The 19,439-nt window shown below is 48.7% G+C and overlaps 3 protein-coding genes across 4 annotated transcripts in view; 2 read left to right on the top strand and 1 right to left on the bottom strand.

Annotated features, from left to right (window-relative positions):
• LOC119445804 (beta-1,4-glucuronyltransferase 1) overlaps positions 1-6,748 on the top strand; it is an 80,080-nt gene extending 73,332 nt beyond the window's left edge. For both annotated transcript variants that reach the window (XM_049663651.1, XM_037710091.2), the window contains exons 2-3: positions 2,298-3,900; positions 6,441-6,748. In XM_049663651.1, the coding sequence (XP_049519608.1) occupies positions 2,614-3,900; positions 6,441-6,638 (1,485 nt within the window). In that variant the 5' untranslated portion in view covers positions 2,298-2,613 and the 3' untranslated portion in view covers positions 6,639-6,748. The remainder of the gene's footprint in view (positions 1-2,297; positions 3,901-6,440) is intronic.
• Positions 1-19,439, bottom strand: part of LOC119445803 (calcium-transporting ATPase sarcoplasmic/endoplasmic reticulum type) — a 663,011-nt gene that overhangs the window by 449,913 nt on the left and 193,659 nt on the right. The window lies entirely within an intron of this gene.
• LOC119444808 (beta-1,4-glucuronyltransferase 1) lies at positions 9,557-13,667 on the top strand. The gene is made up of 2 exons (XM_037709150.2): positions 9,557-11,058; positions 12,745-13,667. The coding sequence occupies exons 1-2, from the start codon at positions 9,820-9,822 to the stop codon at positions 12,940-12,942; spliced, it is 1,437 nt and encodes a 478-aa protein (XP_037565078.1). The 5' UTR covers positions 9,557-9,819; the 3' UTR covers positions 12,943-13,667.

A 19,439-nucleotide genomic window follows, 5' to 3' on the forward strand; every position in this document is an offset into this window, starting at 1 on the left:
TAGGTTCATTTGAAGTGGTAGGTAGTTAGACGTTCTCGCTTTTTTTTTGTCAACAAATAATGGCCGTATCGCCGTCATATTACGGCTGCGCATTATCTCTATCTGTGCTGAAGGAGCTAAGGAGGGCTAGTGGATTACGAGTATTATGTATGCATCTCGCTGCGTCCCGCTTAAATTCGCGTTGCAAAACCTCGCTTCATAATACCTCTATATGTGCATGCGAGTACTGACATAGTTCTGGTTGCCTGAGTCAATGTTAGAGAAAGAAATATATCTTGGGGAATCATTCCGTGTCGGACCTTACACAGCTAATCGCGGCCTGATAAGTGGCACTGTACGTTCATTTGCTTTTTGTTCACGGATGGTCTCTGCCTTGTTAAAGTTTTGGAAGTGGCAGCCATTCCTCTGATATGCTTGTGCACAGCTGACTCAGCAAGGGTTGCTTGCTGCAAGGGAGTAGTTACATGCGTTCACCTTTAACGCTTGAATTTGAGCAGCCAATTAATGGCTGAACAGCCGACGATGGTTTTCCTAGGCACCTGCAACCGGGTAATCTTCGAGTGGGACAAAGCCGGACTGCAAGCGCAAGTGACTCAGTCAGCTAAGGCGTTGCGTATCTGAGCACGAGCTGACGGAATCGAATCCCGGCCGCGGGGACCGCATTTCGATGGAGTTGAAATGCCAAAACGCCCGTGTGCTTGCGTTGTAGTGCATGTTAAAGAAACCCAGGTGGTCAAAATTAATCCGGAGCCCTCCACTACGGCGTGCCTCATAATCAGAACTGGCTTTGGCAAGTAAAACTCCAGAAGAAGAACGGACTGCAAGCGCATCAATGGAATTCAACGGCGAAGCGGTGGCGGCGGCTGCGCTGACTCGAACCGGAAGCAGCTAGCAGACGGCGCATCCCACAATCCCTCGCTATTTTAAGGGTCACCTATTTATTTCTCAAAGTAAAATGCGTCAGAACAATTGTAAAGTACAACTTTGAAGACAACCTAGAGACATGATAGCGTCGGATTGTAATTCGAATATACGAGAAAACATAATTCTGTTACGCGGAAGCTCAAACGCAAACCCCTTTTCCAGCGTTTCTATCTTTCATACAACGGCGCGCCCGCTCAGTTCCTTGCAACAACAACACCCAGATGGCGCTCGGCTCCGCGGCAGCGTAGGGAGCCTACATGCAAGCGCTGTAGGCTCCCTAGTCCCTACGGCAGCGGCGCGCGGATGCGAATGCGGAGAAAAAAAAACGGAAAGCTACAGTTGCCAGGAAGCGTGACAAGCAGTCTACGGTCTTTGATTGCTCTCTCGTTCCACTCTTAAAGGCGAAGCTTAAGCGTCCTCAAAATTTTATTAAAATATTGCAAGGGTGTACATATACGGCGACCGACTTGGGCAAACGGTGGCATGGTGCTTGTGCGCTGTCTATACAAACAGTCGCCGTATCGAAAATGAGAATTTGAACAGCCAGTCATTGATTTACGTACGCCTGAAAGCTGTAGCAGATCGTAGTGCTTGCATACATTCCGGCCGCCTCGTATTATACGCGGAGTGATCTTTCAAACAATGACAGATGGCTTTGCCAAGCTCCGAGACCCGCCTACTTGCCAAGTGTAAAGGTGCCTTACCGGGACTCAAGCTATGCCAAATTAACAAGAGTCACGCAAAAGTGGACTTTGAGAACATTAAAAGAACTCTTGAAGACAGTCACTTTGTGTAATAGGTGACATTATTGTTCGCAGTGTTGTTTTGATAGTTTCATTGTAATGAAAAAAGCTTCCTCTTTGTACTACCTTAAATTCTATGCTCTCGTGTCATTGTACCACCTCTCCAACAGACAAGGGGTAGTCAGCGCCGTATTTGAGGCCCAAGATAACCTTTTACTGCGTAAATAAAACAAAAACAGAAGTCTATAGCCGCTGTTATAACGCGAGCACGACTTATAGGCGTATTTTCGCTTGCGCCGACAGTGAAGGAAGTTTCCAGTGAATGTGTGTCCGCATGTGCTTTTTTTTTTTTCTAACAATGCCGATGTTTCCACATCGCAATATAAATTTTCTTAGTACGGCTGCTGGAAGCACACCTTGCGTGTTCCGTTTAATGCTTATGACGGTCGTATTCCTATCAGCAATTATCACGGTATATCTATCTACGCAATAGTTGCGAGGTACTCGTGCGGTAGCAACATATAGAAGCAGCGCATAGCTGACGTCGGCAGCTAACAGCTGTATCTGTTGCCGTCAGTGTTTCACACAGCTGGATGTAAAACAACTCGCTTTATTCCGGTTTTATCGCAGGGCTTGACCATTTCCAAGTGCGAGATGGAGGCGGCGTCACAATCGCGGCCCCGCTTCGAAGCCCGAAGACACTACGAGGGTCTTGAGCTAACTGCAGGAACAAGGCATCCGTGGTGCTCTGTCGAACACGTGACAGTTCAAGTTTTCGTATCTAGATATTAATCCCGATGTTTCCTTCGTCGGGAGGTGCTTTACGCGGCGCATACGTCACCACTTCAACGTACACGTCTCCGGGCTGAACGATGACGTAAGCGAGTTCAGTGCTTCAATTTGTGCCCGTCGAAAGGACTGTTGCCGCTGTTGGAAAACATCGGCGATGGCGGGCTCCAACAGACCCGAGCTCCGCCTCGCATACCGCATCTTCGTCATGGTCAACATTCTGCTCGCCGTGTACAACATGATATGCTTCCAGATGCCCCGCACCGACGTCAAGCCCTGCGTGCTCGTCGTCGCCAATCACTCGCAGCAGGAAGCCGCGGATTTCGCTGCTAAGATTTCGCAGCCTCCCCCGCCGCTACCGCCACCCCAGTCACAGCCGGTCAAAGCTGCTGGCCCGACGAGCGTCGTCGAAAAACCCCAGTTCCAGAACAGGCAACCCCTCCAGTCAAAGCTAGCCACTACCCGCGCGCCGTACGCAGCGAGTCGCAGTCGGATCAGCAACAACAACGCCGGCAGCAACGGGATCAACTCCACGCCAAAGAGAGAAGCGCCGGCGGCGACGACGGCCAAGTACGTCATCCAGGAGGACTTGATACTCTCTGACGTTTCGGTGCCGTTCGACGCCAGCGTCACCCTCACGACGCAGGCGACTCACGAATTCCTACAGCACGTTCCGGTGCTGTGCTCCCGATGGCAAGGGCCCATCTCTGTGGCCGTATACGCTCCGGGCACCGACTACGCAGTGGCGCTGGACAAGATCGCCTACCTGCGCCACTGCGACGACCCGTGCGTGAGCGCGAACGTGTCGTGGCACATGGTGTTTGACAGGGACCGCGCGCCGCCGGCGGCAGTCGTGGTGGACTCGTCTTCTTCCGCGGTCTTTCTCCAGTCCTGGAACGGTTCGTGCGCCTCGGACGTGATGGGGCGCGAGTACCCGCAGTTCCGCAAGGCGCACAAGATGACCTACCCGATCAACGTGCTTCGGAACGTCGCGCGGCGCCGGTCGCGCACGCGATACATTCTGGCCTCCGACATCGAGCTGTACCCGAGCGCCAACGTGATTCCGCGCTTCCTGAACCTTGTGGCCGAGCGCTGGCGTCGCAACGCCACGGAAGCCAGGGCGCCCCAGGTGTTCGTGCTGCCCATCTTCGAGGTGCAAGCCAAGCAGCGGCCGCCCCTGACCAAGCGAGTCCTGGTCGAGATGTTGCGCAACAAGACGGCCATATTCTTCCACAAGTGGGTCTGCGACCAGTGCCAGAAGTTCCCCAAGCGAGAGGAGTGGATCGAGTACGTCCCGGCCGATGACGACACGTTGGGCATACTCACCACGACCAAGCGCGACCGCACCAAGCGCTCCTGGGAGCCCATCTACATCGGCACCAACGACGATCCCTTCTACGGCGAAGAGCTCACCTGGGAGGGCAAGAGGGACAAGATGTCACAGGTAAGTTAGTCGGATGCGGCGTGCTTGATTGATGCGCGTGAAGCGTCCTCGACTGAGTCGCTGTTAAAGGTTACCAGCCACTTGAAGACTAGTGTTGGTGCGCCAAACAATTGACCGGTAGTCAACGCTTGTACCGTAGTACGTGTTGCTTTCGTTGTTGTTTATTAAACGACAGAAACACGTACGGTACAAGCCACGCCCTTGTTTAATAACAGCTGTGTTTAATAACAACCATTCCACGCTGTTTCCAACAATCCTCGCTATAGTGTAGTTTCACACTGCTATTCTCAGGCGCCAGGTCTCAGAAATGTGAGTCAACGTCCGGGTTAGCAAATAGATTATCGTGGATCGGAACTCATTGCGGCACTTATACGCAATGTGCCCTTCAAAGCGTAAATTGCCAAAGCAGCTCTGCTGGAAGGTGGACGCTGGTTCCATGTTAACGCAGGAAACTTACGCATAGCTATGTTTGAGTGCGGCTACATCTTCGCGGCTGCCAAGGGGCGGCCGTGTATATATATATATATATATATATATATATATATATATGGTGTCCCAGCTATCATGCAGCACGATTCAAAAAAAGAGGAACGGCGTTACGCGAGGCAAACCTCGTACGTATTGTTTCCAGTACAGTGGAGTAGCCGCCAGTAATTTTTTCATTACTGAGCTTTAATTAGGTAATTGTAAATAATTATTTAACTCGAGAAGTACTGTCCTAATTATCACAGTGTCAATGCGAAAGTTGTAGAAGAACATGAAAAACTCCCGATACAGCTTTTAGTTGCTCAATACGGGCTACATAAAAGTGTTTTTCCGAGCGTGAAAGAAGCATGCGAATACACGCAAAGTGCCTCGAGCGGCCAGTCACGCGGCAAATCTGCGTGTATTCGCGAGATTCTTTCACAGTCGGAAAAACACATTTATACAGGGTATAAATGTGTATAAATATAGACACCCGTATATATGTATACATAAAAATGTATACACCCGTAATATATAGGTATATATACCTATATATATATATATATATATATATATATATACAGGGTGTTTCAGCGAATACTTTCAAAATTCCTAAAGGTTGCCTGGGGCAGATAGCACAATTCTAGTTCATGAGCTGGTCTACTCGAAGAGGCGGACATTACTTGCACAAGAACTTGAAATGCGTAATCTAATAATTAACAGAAATTCATTAATTAGTTTTTAATTACGAATTCTCACGAATTCATTCAGTTTTTAATCACGAATTCTCATGATGACACCACTTTCGAGATATTCGCGAACTTTGCGGAGAAATGCATTGGCGTTCCAGCTAGGTTCTTAACAAAACGTCGCTGTATGCATTGAAGCACAAAATTAACTGGAACACCAATGCATTTCTCCACAAAGTTCGGGAATTAAATGTCTCGAAACTGGTGTCAGCCTGAGAATTAATTCTAAGTGGATCCGCCTTGCGAATTCCACGGCTACAATTTGTAAATTGCAATATCGGCCTTTAGGTAATTAGTTAAAAACTTAATTAGTGAATTTTTGTGAATTAGCCGATTATTCATTTCAAATTTAGGTGCAAGTAATGACCGCCTCTTCGAGTAGACCACCTCATTAACTAGAATTGGAGTATCTGCCACAGGCAACCTTAAATAATTTTTGAAAGTGTTCGCGGAAACACCTATATATATATATATATATATATATATATATATATATATATATATATATATATATATATCAGCGTTGGCGCATGCGTTCAAAGGCAGTCAAGCTACATCTGTTCCCGATCAAATGATAGCTTTTGTTCCGCGCTGTATCTTGCATCAATAGCTAGCACAGTGGTAGCTAAAGTCAAATATAGCAAACACTATGTTATACGCTGAAAAACTCGCCTTGATTCGCACAATATCGGTCGAAGAAAGTATTCGAAGCGGCGCGTTTCGTGTTAACGTCTTTGAATGTGTTGACGGAGGGTGGTGCTTTTTTGTCTACAATACACTAGAGAGAGAGAGAGAGAGAGAGATTAGGTTCTGGAGTTTTAGGTGCCGACGCACCGATATGATTATGAGGCACGCCGTAAGGGGAGGCGGCGGGGGGGGGGGGGTGCTCCGGATTTATCTTGACCTAATTAACGTCACTTATTGGTACATCCGTGTACCGTTACACGGATGTTATTGATTTTTGCACCAATGGAACTACGGTCCCCTCCACATTGCCGGTAGCTAGCCAAAATGATGTATAGCACAATCGGCGTAATAAGTTTGGGTAGGGGGGGGGGGGGGGGGAGTTCTACGGGAAACTTCTTTATTTTTTTCTTCCAATAGCCTGCACCCCGTAACCTTTTGACGCCGGCTGCACCTGGATCCACGAAGTTCCCAGTAGACGCAACTTATTCACCAGGGCTTCGTTCACAGACTTTCAAGCGTCGACATAGTTTTATAATGAATCAGCATGTCACATGCGTGATTAATAACGCATAGAGCGAGATTTGCTCCACATATGAGCTTTCTAAGAAACATATTACGCCATTTCTTTCTTTCGAACAGAGCTACGAGCTGTGTCTACGCGGCTACGACTTCCACATCCTGGACAACGCCTTTCTGGTGCACGCGCCCGGCATCAAGACCATCATCGCCAGTGAGGAGCGGCGCAGGGTGCCCTTCGTGAAAGTGAACAATGCGCACCACGCGCGAATCATGAACAGCCTCAAGTCTCGGTACCCGGCGCTTGCCAAGGACTGTTAGGAACCCCGTTAAGTGCGTGTGTGCTTGCGTGCCTGTGAGTGCTTGAGAAGCCCGTGTAATATATACAAATGTGTATTATATAAAGCGCCTCCGCCCGTGTTTTACTCGCAGTGTCCTCTCGTGGTTTCTTTCGTTATACCACACCGAGTCCTGCCAGCACCTTCTAGACAGCAACTCGAGGATCTGCGTGCTGTGAGTGTGACGTAAGCGAAGAGGAGCGCTTGCACTGCCATTGAAGATCGTGCTTTAGAAAACACCAGGCATCACTCGCATCTCCCACTGAAACATACTGCCGCCCTGCATATCGTTTCGGCTTCGAGACGCGCTGGCCTGTTACTTCGGGTCGAGTCGTCTTCTGGGGCCGAAAATCGGTCGTTGGGTTCATATAAACGCTAGCGAATCGAGCCGAGCGTCGAGTTCAGTTCTATTAAGGGTTACGTTGACGTGCCTAATCCGCCTGGCGACATGCATGCAAACGCGGTCGGATTTGGCTAGGCGGATTGAGTCTTCTGACTCAATCCGCTCGTGTCAGGTTCATATAAACGAAGCTAGTATATGTGGTGGTCACCTGGTGCCTAGTTTCCTCAGAATGCTAGTTTCCTCAGAATTCCTAGTTTCCTGTGATTTGCACGATGATACGGAGCGGAAACTGTTGTCCTCGCGGCCGCGCTGTGGATGAGACTATATTATTCTTACAGTGCACTGAGGGCATACGTCAACTGACAGGTCAAGAACGAAGTGGCAAGTGTCGCTCAAAGGGAATATGTATACGCACTTCAGCAAATCACCTGCCTCTATAGCAGTCTTTCTCTCGTCCTTCATCCCTTGCTCAGACACTTCCTTGTAGCAAAACTTCTCGCCCTAGTCACGGTGCTATATGGCGCAAGTGATACCCATTGCGAAGGTATATGATCGGGCCATTTTCAGCATTTCCCTCCTTTTCCCAGGCTGTAGTGTATATGGTTCACGGATGAGCAACGCCAACTTGAAAATACACACGATCACTGCGAACAGCACGCAAATGCTGCGGTGTCAAAATATTGTAATTGTAAATGCTGTAATTGTACAATAGGGGGGGGGGGGGGGGGGGGGGATTGCGAACAACGAACGGAATACTTGATGACTTGGAAAAGAAGGGCCTCCCACATGCGTCTCTTCAGCACCTTGTGTTTTCGGAAGGATCTGCTATAGCCTGCATGGAAGCTTCTTCTCACATTTTTAAGGGACACTGAACTGTTAAACAGACTTTCATTGTCACCCCAGTGACTATGAAAGGGACGTTCAGGCGGAGCTCTTGGCGGCGTCACCAGGGTAAACCCGCCCTGTAGCTACAACGCAACATCCACACCACCGCACAAGCAAGTTGGGCTCGTTTCAACATAATTCTGAAGGGTAAACAAAAGGATGCAACGAAAGACAACGCGTCAAGCTGACAAGAGACGTATCGGTAACATTCAAGGCAAAACCCAGTCGTGGTGGCCCAGAGTCTGCGGAATTGCTGAGCACCAGGCCGGGGGCTTAGTTCCCGGCTGCGATCACTGTAATCCGATGGTATCGGAAAGCTCGTCGTGTACCTTGCTATTTGTTCACAATATAGAATCAAAATTAGCCCGTAGCGCCCCACTATGCTGTCTCTCGTAGCCAGTGTATTGCTATGAGACGTCAGACCCCCATCAATCAATACTTCAAAGTGAAACAAACAAAAAAAAAGAAATTATGTGGGCCCCCTAATTGTCATGGTAATCACTGTTATGCATGAGCGTCGGCAGGAAGGTGAAAAAGGGGCACTTGCCCCGCATAAAGTCCGCGCGCCGTGTGCTGTGGGTACGGGGGAAAGCATAGAGCGTGAGCCGAGAAGGGCGGTGGCTTGATGCGTGGTCTTCCTGCGCATCACGTGTTCGAGGTCGCGTAATTCTACTTTCCGAGACACGGTGAAGCGAGAGGCAGCACGAAGCGTTCGCCCACCGCTGCCAGCGCTCTTCATCACGCCAGTGTTGTGTGACAGCGAGTGTACGTGTTCATTGATTAAGACCTAGCTGTTCATGTTTGCCTTTTACCAGGCACAATGCTTGTTAATTGCGCACCATGCTTATTAATTTCATTATTAAATTAGTAAGCTAATGTTTACCACATTTTACACGGCCGATAAAGTTAAGAACGTTACTTAGTGGAATGGACTAGTACTTTGCTGCCGTTATCAATGTTTCACCTTTCGGGATGAAACAGCATCTTTTTTTTTTTTTGGCTTAACTGCTGTATTTGTTTTGTTCATTTGATGCATAGAAACATGCTAAATAGGCAATGAAAAAATTTGCAGACGCACTGTGGAAATTGATTTTATACTTGAATAACTTTGCAGATGATCCATTGACGCACCCAGATATGGTATTTAAACTACTGCTCTTATTTTGAATTATTTACCTGCTGACTTGTCAATCCATCGCAGTGGGTATGACACACAGGATATTGAAAAACAACAGGCAGAACCTTTATTGGGTCATCACTTGTTTGTTGCGCAGCGTTAGATTTTTTAACGGAACCAAAACCATTACGCTGCTAATTATTGTAGCTTTATTCATTCAGCATTCAGATCAGCATTCATTTCATTGAAATAGGTTTCTCACAATTATTTATTAACACTGCATTTATTCTGTCCTTGATTGCAACCTCTTTTAAATTTCACCCTTCAGTTAGTCTGACTGCTCGCTGGCATACTAGTCTAGTTATTCCAAAATATTATTTAATTTTTTTGCTTTGCATTTCCCGTATTCAAATAACACTTTCATTTAGCTACCTACTGCCTCCCGCTTCTTGGCCTATCCGTCTTAGTGGGTACGAGCCATGGCAGAGGTTCATCATCACTCGGCAAAGTGTCCATCAATGCGACAGGCATTCCACCATTTTTATCGCAGGGCTCAACTATTCCCAGCTGCGACACACAATGAGCGTCTTGCGCCCTGGCTACAGAATTGCGACATCCAATATTCAGTGATGAGCCCGTGATAATTAGACCATCGATATTTACCAAAGCGCCTTTACGTTTCCTTCAACGAGAGTCCTTTGACGCAGCGCAGGCATCAACTCAATTAAACCGCTTCGTATGAACCGTGACGTAAGCGGGTAAGGCTCGTCCACTTGTGTCCCTAAAACGAACTGTGCCCGCTGCTCGTCAAAAGCAGCCATGTCAAGCTACAACAAGACCAAGCGCCGCGTCGCATACTGCAGCTTCATCACCGTATACGCTCTGTTCATCCTATCTCATAAGGCCTACTTCCAGATGCCTCGAAGGGGCGTGAAATCCTGTGCGCTGGTCGTCGCCAATCCCTCACAGCAAGAAACCATCAAACTTTGCGCCATGATTTCACCTCAGCCCTTCAAAACTGCGCCAAGCATCGATGAGCCTCAGCACCAGATCAGGCAGGGGCCCCACCAGTCAAAGCAGGCCGCGACTCGCGCACCGGATGCAGCCTGTCTCGGTCGGATCAGCAATGACGCCCCCGACGGCAGCAAGGTCATCTCGACGCCAAGGAAAAACGTGGCGCCCAAGTATTCAGCCCAAAGGGACTTCATACTCTCCGACCTTTCGGTGCCGTTTGACGAGAGCGTCACACTGACGACGCAGGCGACTCACGAATTCCTACAGCACGTTCCGGTGCTGTGCTCCCGATGGCAAGGGCCCATCTCTGTGGCCGTATACGCTCCGGGCACCGACTACGCAGTGGCGCTGGACAAGATCGCCTACCTGCGCCACTGCGGCGACCCGTGCGTGAGCGCGAACGTGTCGTGGCACGTCGCGTTTGACAAGAGCCTCGCGCCGCCGAGGGCAGTCAAGGTGAACACTTCGTCTTCTGCGCAGTTTCTCCGGTCGTGGAACGGCTCGTGCTCCTCGGACGTGATGGGGCGCGAGTACGCGCAGTTCCGCAAGGCGCATCACATACCCTACCCGATCAACGTGCTCCGCAACCTGGCGCGACGCCGGGCGCGTACGCGTTACATCCTCGCCTCTGACATCGAGCTGTACCCGAGCGCCAACGTGATTCCGCGCTTCCTGAACCTGGTGGCCGAGCGCCGGCGTCGCAACGCGACCGTGGCGCGGACACCCCAGGTGTTCGTGCTGCCCGTCTTCGAGGTGGGTGCCAAGCAGCGACCGCCGCTGACCAAGCGAGTCCTGGTCGAGATGATGCGTAACAAGACGGCTGTCTTCTTCCACAAGTGGATCTGCGACCAGTGCCACAGGTTCCCCAAGCGAGAGGAGTGGGTGAATTACGTTCCAGCAGACGAGAACCAGCTGGACATTTTCACCACGACCAAGCACGACCGCTCCAAGAGCTTCTGGGAGCCTATCTATATCGGCACCAATGACGATCCCTTGTACACGGAAGCGTTCAACTGGGAAGGCAAGCAGGATAAGATGTCACAGGTATGTCGGACACAGCGTTCTCAATGGTGCGCATGGATCATTACCACCTGAATTTTGCTGTGACGTTACCATGACACTTGAGGTTCACAGGATTCGCGGAGCGAACATCAAACTACCGTATATGCGTCCGGTTTCCCGTTGAAGTAAATGCGGTAGTTGCTGACGACGCCGAGCAGCGTCTGTGGCCTTTCCCAAAGCAAGCAAAACCGCGCTATCGCTCGACAAACTTAGTTTATATATACCGCGTTCAACCACGACAAACTTTTATCTTCGTATTGCATTCGCAGTTATCAGGATGTGCCCGTGTTCGCAAAGAGGTGATCGTGGAACAGAATTCCTTACGGTATTCGTCAACAGTGTTTACTTAAAGTGATCCTAAACCACCCCCCGGGCTTGGGGGTGGTTTACAGTTTAAGAAACACAGTCCACGGATAGCATACTCTACTGTGAACGTAAACCAAATTTTGCCGTCGTGCGCGGCGCATGCAGCTCGTAAGTGGAGCGCCAAGTCACCCTTTTCTGCAACACTGCCTTTTCAACAGAAGCCTGCTTCTCACTCTTTTCGTGCTGCTATATTTCATCATGTATATAGCAGATTCCCATACGCTGCTGCTATTGGTCAATAGCTTACATCAATCAAGAAGGGTTATTGAGTCAGTGAGCTTCTTCCTACTGTTACTGTGTATATTTATTGACGCAATTTAACAAACAGGATGAAGTAATCGAAAATCTGCGTTTTGATTTGCGATAGGCATTACGTACTTCCGAAAGTGCGACTATCGTACTATCGTCTGCTAGTACTCAGCCGCGCCCACCCGCTTAGGAATGAAACTATACGGCCACACTGCTTATGAGAGTCATAGCCGTCGAGTCTCGGTAATTTCTACAATCGAACCCGGATATACCAAACCCAGATATAACGAATTATTGTGTATAACGAACAGCAGTAAAATATATAACGAACAGCAGTAAGATACCCTTGGAAATTTTTATGGAAAATTGTTATTTTATATATCGAAATACATATATATCGAACTTAATTTTTTTGTGATCCCCTTCAGATTTGATTGATCCGGGTTCGACTGTATTACTTTTGAACTCTTAACTAGCCTAGAATCAGGCGAAATTTAAGGTAAGACCAGACATACGCGTGTCAGTGCGCGATCAGTAGCGCAAACAAGTGCTTGAGGGTTTAAGTGTTGTATGCTCGTTTGTTCGCGCTCCTTTGCAATGACCCTCCCTACCCGCCAAATTTAGCCCCCTGAATGAATGAATTCTGGGGCTTTACGTGCCAAAAAGGAAACGACAACGCTGCTGAAGCACTTGTATCAGAATACTTTCAAGGGTGCTTCCAGCAATGAAACTAGAGATTAAACCAGTCTATTGTGTCTAATAAGAAGTATACAGTATATATTAAATGTGACCGAACTGATGTGCCTGGAAGTCTATAAAATGATGTTTTTTTTTAATTTTTGTAGAGGTATACTGCACGTACTTTTGGGGCAGACCTCGTGGTTACATAGTCAGGATGGTTAGTTGGGCGTGTTGGTTGAGTGTGTTTAAGTGTGTTTCTCTCTATGTCCATCGTCGTATTCGCGCCTTTCACTTCAAATCGTAGTTACACTGATGTTTGTTTCACGAACGAGCTTTCTAAGAGACAATACACGCTCTTTTTTTTTCGGCCAGGTCTACGAACTGTGTCTACGCGGCTACGACTTCCACATTCTGGACAACGCCTTCCTGGTGCACGCACCCGGCATTAAGTACGTCAACGCCAGCGACGGCAAAAGCAGGACGCCATTTATGGGAAAGAACAAAGTGCGCTACGCGCTCATCATGAAATATCTCCGGTCCCGGTACCCAGCGCTTGCCAATGACTGTTAGCACCCCTGTTCGATACGCGGGTGCACATTTCCATGCTTGCGTGCCCTATAAGTACTTGGGAAGGCCGTGCAGTTTATACAAGCGTGTATTATATATTTTGTATAGAGCGACTTCGTGGTATGTATTTATACAGAAGTTATCATGACAGCTCCGCGTGTCTTACTGTGTTTCTTTTTCAATTACGCAGTAAAGATTCATAAGAAGACATCCTGAACAACAGTTCTAAGCGCCTGTGCCTACTTTGACGTCATCGGGGAGAACAGACATTACCAATAGAGACGTCTACACGAACACGACAAGTGGCGCATTGGATCGCATTTCTAGCCCATCGCATCCATATATAAATTGCGGCATAGGGCTAGGAATGCGAATCGCATTAGGAAAGATAGTTCGAGATCATCTCACAGGATGCACGTATATAAGCGCTGGCGTATCGCATCGAGGAAGAGAGTAAATGTGAGATGGCTGCCGGCAATTGCCCTGCTCCACTCACCGGAAGCACCAAAATGCAGGAAACGGGTTCCCGCTTCTTTCGGGCGAAGGGAGACGCGCCATATGTGAACGTTGTCGCCCAGTATTACTAGCATTATACCATGATGCGCTAAGAAATGTTATACGTGCGCTACTGTCGCATTCACGTAAACGGGGTTATTGAAAGGCGTGCTCCAGAAAACGCTGTGGGCCTCACCAGCCTGCCATGCTGAAATGCACGGCCTTCTCATTTGAGGTGGCGGATTCGAGACACGTAGGCCTGTTCTGTAAGTTCTGGTCCTGGTCGGTGCCTGGACAATGTCGTCGATAAGGATATCTTGTACCTGTCACGGTGCCTTGCATTACTTAATAAGACATTGTTGCAGCGCAACAGCACGGGGTTGAAATACATATATTAGTCGGGTTCTGAATATTTGGTTACAGAGAAAAAAAAAAGAAGAAGAAACTCAACAAAGACTGGGAAAAAATACGCGGGTAACACTATCGTCGATTTAGATTTATACAAGAAAACGCCGACATTTCCATGTCATGGAGGCAAAGCAGATTTAATCATAAAGGGACATGGCGCCACCCAGGCGAGTTTCTTATAAAAACTTTGGATACAAATGCAGCTTTGTGTGTCTGCTCGCTGTCATCTATTGTACTTACATGCGCCATGATGCATGTCGTGAAGAAGGGTCTGCGTGGGCATGAGGCTGTAGGGGCGTGCAGAACTTCGCTAGCTCTACAAAAGAAGATCTCAAAAGAAGATAAATTATAGTAAACTTGAATACTAGCTCCCACTGTGTCGGCTGTCAGACATAGCACCACACATTGTGATTCTGCTTTAGAGGGTATTCTGCACATATACCTTTTCACGAACATGCATGCTAACTTGCTTTTCTCATACAAAGGAAAGTTCAGGTCATCCTATATTCTTTTTGTTATGAGCGAATAACGCGTACCTTCACGCGCAGACCCTTTATGCGAGGATTACCTGAAATTATTGCTAGTTAGTTGTGTGCTTGGCGCCAATTAAGCAAGAGCTTAAGCTTGGTCTTGGTCAGATTCTCTGTTTTCCTTCAAATAAATTATGTCGCTGTGTCATCGACGCAGGTCTTGTCTGGCGCCGTCTCCTCTGTGTCACATCATTAAAAAGCTGAAACCACTGATCATTTTATTGCGATAGCAATTATATGCCCACTCCCGGTTAAATTTCACCGTCAGCGTCGCCCTCAGGTTCCGTATAAAGTTCAAGTACGATATAAGATCATATGCGCCCCATACTCCGTACGCTGTCGGTGTGGGGCGAAGCGCGGAGGGTGAGCCCAGAAGGATGGTGGCTTGATGTGCGCCCAGTGTTGAATGTGACGTGATAAAGCGCACGCAAGGAAGACAGGAGGGGGAGGGGAGGGAAATGAGCTCGCGGTACCGTGATCATGCGCGCGCCAAGGGGGACAGGTGAGAACGCGGCTCCACTTCTAGCTAAATTGGCCGTGCGCCGCCCTATCTCCGGTGGGTGCGAAGGCGGAGAGAGCCGAGATGGCTGATGGCTACATGTGCTCCATCTCCGCGTGCGCCTAGTGTTGGAGGTCGTGTAGTCTGAACTTTCGGAGATGGCTTGAAGGAAGAAGCAGCAGAAGCGTTCGCTTCCTTGTGTTTGATCTCTTGACGCCAGCGTTGGGACAGCGAGTGTTCGTAGTGCTCGAGTAAAATCTGTTCACGTTTGCCGTGCGGCAGGTGACACTACGCTTGCTAATTGAATTAGTAAGCGAATGTTTACTGCAATTTAAACGGCCTATTAAACTAGGAACCTTACTTTGTGTATTTGTGTAGTACTTTGCTATCGCTATGAATGCTTCACCCTTCGGGCGAGACCGTGCATTTTCGTGTTTTTTTCTTGACTTGCCATTTGATTTTCGCGCCAGGGATTTCGAAATTCTGTTCGTACAATAAGGCATTCGTTCAGATTCTCGCAATATTGATTGACACCGGGGCGCATGTGTCCATTATGAGTGCTGCTCTTCGCCGTCGGCTCAAGAAAGTTCTGACGCCTGCCCCGAACCGAGCTGTATGAGTCGCCGACGGAGGGACTGTCGCTATTGTTGGCATGTGCGCTGCCCGACTCACCATTGCTGAGAGACACACCGTCGTTCTCTTCACCGTCATCAAGCATTGCCCTCACTAACTCATTCTCGATCTGGATTTCCTCGCCAGTCATTCTGCCCTCATTGACGGTTCGGCCGGCAGGCCCACTTCGCCTTGACTTGCCTCTTCTTGCCGACCCTGTGGACCCGCCTCCAAGCCATTTGAGCTGCATGTATTTTATTCGCCTACCGCCTTAATCTGTGACACACGTCGACTTCTTTTCCTCGCCAGCTGTACCTGACGGCAATTACGTGGTCGCACCAATTCCGGCCGTTATACTTACACATGGTGTTAGCGTGCCGCAGAGTCTGCTGACAATTACTGGCAACCGCACCTGCCTTCCCCTTGTCAATTTCGCGCTATAGCCGCGCAAGTCCCGCCTCAGGGGATCTCATTGGCTATAATTAGCGATCTGCAGGATGATGAGGTCGAGCCATTAACAGTCGAAGATTGTTAATCTTCGACTGTGACGTCGGCAGTGACGTCGACATTGAGAAGATGGTTTCCTCTGACCTTACACCTGCTCAAGCTGAAGCCCTCTGCCGCGTTCTTGAAGGCTATCGCGACATTCTTTACTTTGACAATCGACCCTTAGGTCAAACGTCCGTCGTGACCCATCGCATAAATACTGGCGATGCGAACCCTGTTCACCGACGTCCATATCGTGCCTCTGCGTCAGAACTAGCTGTTATCCACCAGGAAGTAAAAAAGATGCTTGAAAAGGACATTATCGAGCCTTACGGTAGTCCCTGGGCTTTTCGTACTTGTCAAAAAGAAGGCTGGAACGTGGAGCTTTTGTGTAGATTATCGCCACCTGAACAAAATCACAAAAAAGGACGTTTACCCTTTGCCACGTATTGATGACGCTCTAGACTGCCTATACGGTGCCACCTATTTTTCTTCTATTGACTTACGGTCCGGCTACTGGCAGATATCCGTCGACGACATGGACCGAGAAAAGACTGCATTTGTTGCCCCTGACGGTCCTTATCAGTTCAAGGTGATGCCTTTCGGTCTCTGTAATGCGCCCGCTACCTTCGAACGAATAATGGACCCTTTGCTTCAGGGGTTCAAGTGGTTTGTGCTATCTAGACGACGTCATCGTTTATTCGATCGCCCACATTCGACACGCATCTAGACCGTCTTTCAGCGATTCTTGACGTGTTCTGCCGGGCCGGTCTCCAGTTAAACTCTTCAAAATGTCACTTCGCTCGTCGCCAAATTACCGTCCTTGGACACCTCGTGGATGCCAGAGGCGTGCGACCTGATCGGGACAAAATTCGCACCGTTACGAACGTTCCGGTTCCGAAGTCTACCAAGGACGTTCGTAGTTTCGTAAGGCTGTGCTCTTATTTCCGACGCTTTGTAAAGGATTTTGCGACCATTGCACGTTCTTTAACCGACCTCTTGAAGAAAGACGTCCCGTTTTCTTGGGGTCCTGATGATGCCGCATCTTTTTCGCAGATCACTACTTTCCTTACCACACCTCCAATCCTGGCCCACTTTGACCCGTCTGTCTCAATGGAAGTTCGAACGTTGGTCACGGCATAGGAGCAGTGTTAGTACAACACCAGCGTGGACATGATTGCGTTATATCCTATGCCAGCCTACTTCCATCACCCGCCGAGCGCAATTATTCAATCACAGAGCGCGAGTGCCTCACTTTTGTGTCTGCTGTTGCGAAGTTTCGTCCATATTTGTACGGACGTCCATTCTGTGTCATCACTGATCACCACGCTCTCTGCTGGCTATCCTCGCTCAAAGACCCCACGGGACGACTCGCTCGCTTGGCTTTACGCCTGCAAGAATATATACCTTCTCCGTGGTATATAAGACGGGACGCTTGCACAAGGATGCAGATTGTTTGTCCCGCTATCCCGTCGACGAACCGGCTGATGCGGACGCCATCGCTTCCGTTTTCTCGGTGTCCCAGTTGCTTCAAATCGGCAACGAGCAACGCCGCGATCCCTCGTTACGAGTCCTTGTCGACCGTCTGAAGTCAACGCCTGGCGACGCCTCTCTCCGGACGTTTTTACTCAAGGAGGCGACATTATTACCGCCTCAATTTAGATCCCCACGGCCCTGACCTTCTGCTCGTCATTCCATCACACCTGCGCTCGACTGTCCTTCGCCAACTTCACGATTCTCCCTTGGCTGGGCACTTGGGCGTCTCGCGCACATACGACCGTGTATGCCGTCGCTTCTTTTGGCCGGCTCTCGCCCGCTCCGTGCGGTGCTACTTTGCCGCTTGTGAGCCCTGTCAGCGTCAGAAGAAGCCCTCCACACTTCCAGCTGGATGTCTCCAGCCAATCGACATCCCGCCCGAACCCTTTTTCCGTGTTGGTCTAGACCTTCTCGGATCATTTCCTCTCTCATGCGAAACTGAACTCATATGCTTTGGTCATCAATTAAACGCCACCCTTGATCACTTCTTGAATTAACTATGTATTTTTAGCCTTTTCAAGAGCATTTGCGTATACCACCATTGCACAAAATGCAGTGCCTTAAGATTCAGAATAGACTTGTAGATTGGCTAGAATTCTTTCCTACTAACCGTTCTCAGCTCGTCACAGCACACGTGCTCTGAAGACACTGCCGTACGATGCGGTGTACCCCAAGGTATACCGTACTAGCCCCCTGATTTTTCCTGGTTTACATTATCGACTTACCCGCTTGTGCCTCGTCCGATATTAACCTCTTTGCTGACGACTGCGTAATTCACCGCGTAATAACCTGGGCAGAAGACATAAATAGTCTTCAGTCTGACTTTAACACTGTCACAACTGGTGCACTACATTATGCATGGATCTCAATATTAACAAATGTGCCCACAGTCTTTGTCTTCTAATAAACGCGTCGGTATTCACATTACAAACAACCTTTCCTGGGCCGTTCACATATTTTACATAATTAACAATGCTAATCGAATGCTGGGTACCTCCGTCGTAACTTCTCACGAGTATCTTCTTCGCTGAAACTTGCTATGTACAGCCGTGAGCAAAAGTATACGGACCAGGGGTTGCACGATAAAGCCGATTTTTTCCTCTGCCTGTGAACGCAACTTGAAATTGAGGACTGCAGTCCAAACTTGACATTGCAAACTTTTCAGTATACTCTTCAATTCAAGTTTGTGCTAGTTGATTACGAAGATATTCAGTTTTTACGGCGACCCTGTGGTCCGTATACTTTTGCTCACGGGTGTACATAATACTGGTTGGCTCAAAACTTAAATAGGCTGCTTCACTACAGAACCCGTATCATAACTATCGAGTCCACTTATCAGAAGTGGTATAAAATAACTTTGTATGGCTCATCCTCACTAATTAAAACAGAACAGTTAGCATAACTGACACACACATGCAAACATACACACTCACACGCACGCACGCACGCACACGCACGCACGCACGCACGCACACACACACACACACACACACACACACACACACACACACACACACACACACACACACACACACACACACACACACACACACACACACACACACAGCCTTGACTAGCCATTTCTCGCATCCTTCCGCAATAAACTTTGCTTCAGCGTTTCAGCTCCGACCTCGAGGATCAGCAACGGCTGATCGCCAGGGACCAGGACGAGGCCCGAGCTTGAGGCACTCTGGAATGAGGACGCCTCTCCAAAGCTAGATTTACGTAATAAAGATGTTTATTCTCTCTCTCTCTCGTCTTCTTAGGCACGGCTCTGCGTGGTTCTTCGCGGGGCTGAAGGCATGGGCAGCCCGCACACCGTATCTTGTGGCGGGTGCAGAGAGCCGAGATGGCGGGTGGTATAACGTAGCAGTAACAAGATATGGATCTGGCAAATCCCTAATGGAGAAGCAAGAAATTAAATAGATTTCATA

Source organism: Dermacentor silvarum, chromosome 3 (genome assembly GCF_013339745.2).
Source record: "Dermacentor silvarum isolate Dsil-2018 chromosome 3, BIME_Dsil_1.4, whole genome shotgun sequence".
In the NCBI taxonomy this organism is placed as follows: domain Eukaryota; kingdom Metazoa; phylum Arthropoda; class Arachnida; order Ixodida; family Ixodidae; genus Dermacentor; species Dermacentor silvarum.

Bases quoted from the DNA above. Each gene is read 5' to 3' on its own strand.
- LOC119444808 (XM_037709150.2), top strand. From the start codon at position 9,820: ATGTCAAGCTACAACAAGACCAAGCGCCGCGTCGCATACTGCAGCTTC. The intron at 11,059-12,744 runs GTATGTCGGACA...TTTTTCGGCCAG, and splicing joins AGCAGGATAAGATGTCACAG to GTCTACGAACTGTGTCTACG.